Raw genomic sequence first — 4,374 nt, forward strand, 5'->3', positions numbered from 1 at the left:
TGTGTGAGAGAGAGAGAGAGACGTTATAACAGTGTGGCTGGTGTCAGAGCGTTCTTAGTCATCCTGTACTCATCTGAAAAGATGGCCTGTAAAGTGTTTATGTATTTGAATTTAGTAATTCAGTAACATTTGTACTTATGATCCCTGCTTGTAGCTGCTGTTTATATCACATAGCCATATGCCATATATACATTTAAATGTTCAACAGAGTAGCAAAAAAGAATGCATTCGTTGTGTATCTGCTGTCTTTTTCCCTGTTCTTTGTAAAGGTGTAAAAAATAAAAGAACTTTTTTTTTCCTTCATTACACATAGACCTGCACTTTGTTAAGAGAAGTTTAGCTTCTATGAAAAGCACTTGCCAATTCAAGACTACAGAAAAAAAAATCCTATTATCTAGAAGGTCACATGTCTCCTTTTAAGCTGTGGTTTTGAGAAGTGCAGTTCACTGCTTCAAAGGACATCAGTTCGCTATGCACCATGTGTTGGTTTCTCACTCCTGAATATTATACTCATTTAGCACTCCTACAAGATAGAAATTGCTCACAGTTTTGCAGAGACATTTAAGTTACACAAAATAGAGGTATACGTAGGACTTAGAAAGTACAAAGTATATCTAAGAAGGGCAGAGGTAATGGGGATGTAAATGTAGGTCTAAATTAAATGTAAGGTGCTGTTGAACAGCTAAAGATTTCTCTGTAAGCGTGTTAAAGCTGTTACAGTACAACAAACAGTATAAGCCTCTGCAGTACTTGGGGGAAAAAATGGTATGATGTAAAAATCATCCCCTAATTTCATCACAGGATTTATACATCGCCAATTTATACCCGGATGCTGCTGAGGAAATGACTGTCAGTGGATCATAAGTCTCTTCACATCATCCATCTGCTGGACGAAGTGTGGTACTGCACAGTAGTGAATTGGCCTTGATGTGGTTTCCTTACGCAGTGTCGTCCCAGAGCATTGCGCGTCCCAAAGTGGTTTCTAGGACGGGGTCCCTGACTAAATGAAAAATAACTTCATGTCATTATTATTTCTTTCAGTGGAAGACCATGAGCTCAATGAGAGAATGTGCAGAAATGATTTTGATCAATAGTTTCACTCTTCCCACCTAACTCTCACCTCACCCACAGAATAAATTATGTCTGCCAGTAAAACTCCACATATGGGAATTTATCTGTGTGAGGTAAATGTAGGTAAATACAGAGGGTTTGTGGGAATTTTTGACAAACTTTAGGAACCTCCACTGACAGCTAAATCTGTTTCTTCTGAGTGTATTGGGGGAGTTTTGGTGAATACGCACAAAATAGGTTCTGACTATTAGAGTGCATGGGGCTGTGAGTGCACATGTGAATGTGGATGTATTTCGCCCACATGTCAGTGCAGGGACTTGGTCACACTTTGCTGCCTTCCGACCAGAACAGGGTGTTAGCTTCATCCAGCTGCTAGCACCCTATCTGTCCGCTCCATCAGTGCCAGTTCCCTTTTCTCTCTTTGGGTTTGAAGAGAAGTGACACTTGTGAGGGAAACTGTCATCACAGCTTCATGTCCATATGCCAGATTAAAAAGCCCTGTCATCCATTTCAAAAGTGTGACGGGCTTGCTTCTCTTTTTCCAAGTATGAGAGGTTGATTTCAGAGTATTTTGTATTCTAAGTAGGTTGTTGAGTAAGATTGTATGTTTGCAGAACTTTAAAGGTTAAAATTGAAGTCAGGGTAGTTTGTGGTAATTACACACTGAGGATATTTCCTGAAACATCACTTCTGAACATAAATGAACCATGTAGGGAAAGAGGAATTATACTTTAGAAAGCCATGCTTCTGCCCAAACCGGCCTGCCAGACAGAGTTTACTCAGCCAGTCGAGACAGGAGTCATAAAGCAACAGTGACGTAAGTTCAGTCAAAATGAGAGGCTTTTGGTGACATCTGCTGACTGAATTATAGGATCAATCTGATAGCCAAACATCAAAATGAAATCCATGCTGATGTGTGTTTACGGGAACAACAACAACACTGCATGCTGACGCTGAGTAACCAAAGAATCAACTTAAAGCCCCCCTTCATTCAAAAATGACTTTTTCTTCTTGTTCCTACAGTGTGCTGTTTGAATGCAGTCTGTGCAGAGTTTGACACTCTAGAAGGGATTGTCTTCTCACATTCATCTGCTGAAGTGCGAGTCTGCAAGTTTCCCTTCGTGCTGCTCATTGAACAACAGATTTTTAAGGGTGCGGGCCTTACCAGCAGGTTCTGTCGCGCCCTCACAATAGTCTGGGAATCAGTCTGGTCCCAGGGTATGCAACTCTTTACAGTGTGATCCACCACTGCACATCCACTGAGAATTGGACTTTTCAAGGTGAAGGGAGGAGACAATCATCTTGTGTCCAGCAGGAAAACTCATAGATTCATATATATTTTACAATTTTTAATTAGCTATAAGGAGTGGATGTTTTTTTAAGGATTTAAATGTGTAAATTATACTTTTATTTTATTTTTGTTTGCAGAAAAAACACATCAGACACACGTTATAGTTCTAAGCAGATTATTTCCATATGTGTCTTTTTTTTAAGTCTAAGTTTGAGACTTGAAACGTCAGTACAGGTCAGCTGGACAAACTGAAATTTGAATCTCATATCTATCTGCAGCATCTATTTGTTTTGGTAGCAACTAAAGAGTTCTGTCTACAAATGGAGAAAGACTAAAACACAATTGTAGATAATTGCTTGAAGATCACTTTACACCCAAAATGGAACAAATCAGAATGAATTAAAAGGAAATGCTGAGGCAGAAATATACACAAAGGTGTATCATTCATACTGTGGATGTGTTTTCATTTCAGGTCAGGACGTTGGATGGTGAAATAGCTTGTAATTGTTGCCGCGTTATTCTGTGTAAATCCTGTAGATGGCGCTGTCGAAACAAAATTGATAGAGAAAGAGTGCAGCCAGCGGTTTTGACTGATTAATCCACATGTTAAACTCATCTAATTTCTAAAAGTGCTCCACAGATGAGCGGCCTTCAGTTACAATGCACATTGTAAGACTTTAAAAATGCACGTTACAGTCAGCAGACATGCGGTGAAAGAGGCTCGTGTTCAAAATAACAATAACTTGCTACCTTTGCTGTGACTTACTCAAACCCGGAGGAGCATGTCTGCGCATGCGCACTGCATCGGTTCTAGGCTACGGAGGACACCGCGGAAAAAACGTAGCAGCAGCAGCAGCACCACAAACCCCACGCCGAGATTTCGTCTCCCCGCTGCGCTAAAACTGCGCGACGAAAGCGGCCCACGACTATGCCCGGTGCGGCGTTAAAGTGCGGGACGACCACTTGACAGGCCTGGGCGAGGTCTGAGCGGTTGCCGGGAGGGGAAATACATTTCTTCATATGGGAGAAGCATGCGGGAAATGGTCGGAGGTTGCTGCGTGTGTTCAGACGAGCGAGGCTGGGCTGAGAATCCGCTGGTTTACTGTGATGGACACGGCTGCAGCGTCGCCGTCCACCAAGGTAACATTAGCCGCTGTTAGCGTGAGATTACCGGGGCAGCTGTGGCGGCTGAGCCCGGCGGCTGGAGGCAGCCAGAGGTGCTGGTGGGTCGCTGGATTTCTAGGCAGGTCTGCCGCTGCCTACGTGCGTGTTTGTGTGTTGATGTGTGTGGGAGGGGTAAGTGTGCTGTTTGTTGTTTCCTCTCTGCACACATGATTAAACACACAGGGCCAAGCAGAGTCTTAATGGCACTTCAGGTCCGTGTTTGTGTGTGTTTGTGTGGGTGTGTGTGTGTGTGACTGTCTGGCCCGGTTGGATTCACGACATACTGCAAGAGGCGTGTTTTTGCGACAAAACTGCCCCGGCGAGGCCCGCCGGTCTGGACACTGTGTTACCTTGTGTCCACTTGCTTGGTTGCTTTAATGAGACTAACAAGGAGAGCAGATAACTTGCAGATGAATATTTCTGAGCAGAAATCTCCCCCCCGCCCCCTGTCACTGTTGGACCAACTCATGGAGGCTGCTGCAGGTTTCAGCCTGGCTGACTTCACTCTGCCTTCAGCTGCTGGTTCATTTTTAAAAGTAGAGATGGTTTTGCCTCTTAAAGTCAGCTCAAAAGTGCCGTAAAATGTCAGAAAGATTAGTTTAAAGTTGAGTTTAGAGCTGTCTTCACAAGTGGATTACAAATGTCTTATTTGAAGGATTAGAACAGCACTTAACATTACTGACAACACAATATGGAAAAATGCATTATTATGAAAAATGATGAGGATTAAAAAAAGTGAATGAGACAAAGTAAAAGAGGAATTCTGGAGTATGCATAGTCTTGTATGTGTTGGAAAATTGCAGAGGACTGTGTTTCAAAAATAGTATCATAAACCTGTGTGTGTGTGT

The 4,374-nt window shown here is 42.6% G+C and overlaps 1 protein-coding gene across 1 annotated transcript in view; it reads left to right on the forward strand.

Annotated features, from left to right (window-relative positions):
• The first annotated feature begins 3,165 nt into the window (after positions 1-3,165).
• Positions 3,166-4,374, forward strand: part of LOC118326755 (protein AF-17-like) — a 22,892-nt gene continuing 21,683 nt past the window's right edge. Inside the window, exon 1 of the mRNA XM_035659819.1 lies at positions 3,166-3,502. Within this exon, the coding sequence (XP_035515712.1) occupies positions 3,394-3,502 (109 nt within the window). The 5' untranslated portion in view covers positions 3,166-3,393. The remainder of the gene's footprint in view (positions 3,503-4,374) is intronic.

This window comes from Morone saxatilis, unplaced genomic scaffold (genome assembly GCF_004916995.1).
Source record: "Morone saxatilis isolate NCDOM2014 unplaced genomic scaffold, NCSU_SB_2.0 Contig17, whole genome shotgun sequence".
Classification (NCBI taxonomy): Eukaryota; Metazoa; Chordata; class Actinopteri; family Moronidae; genus Morone; species Morone saxatilis.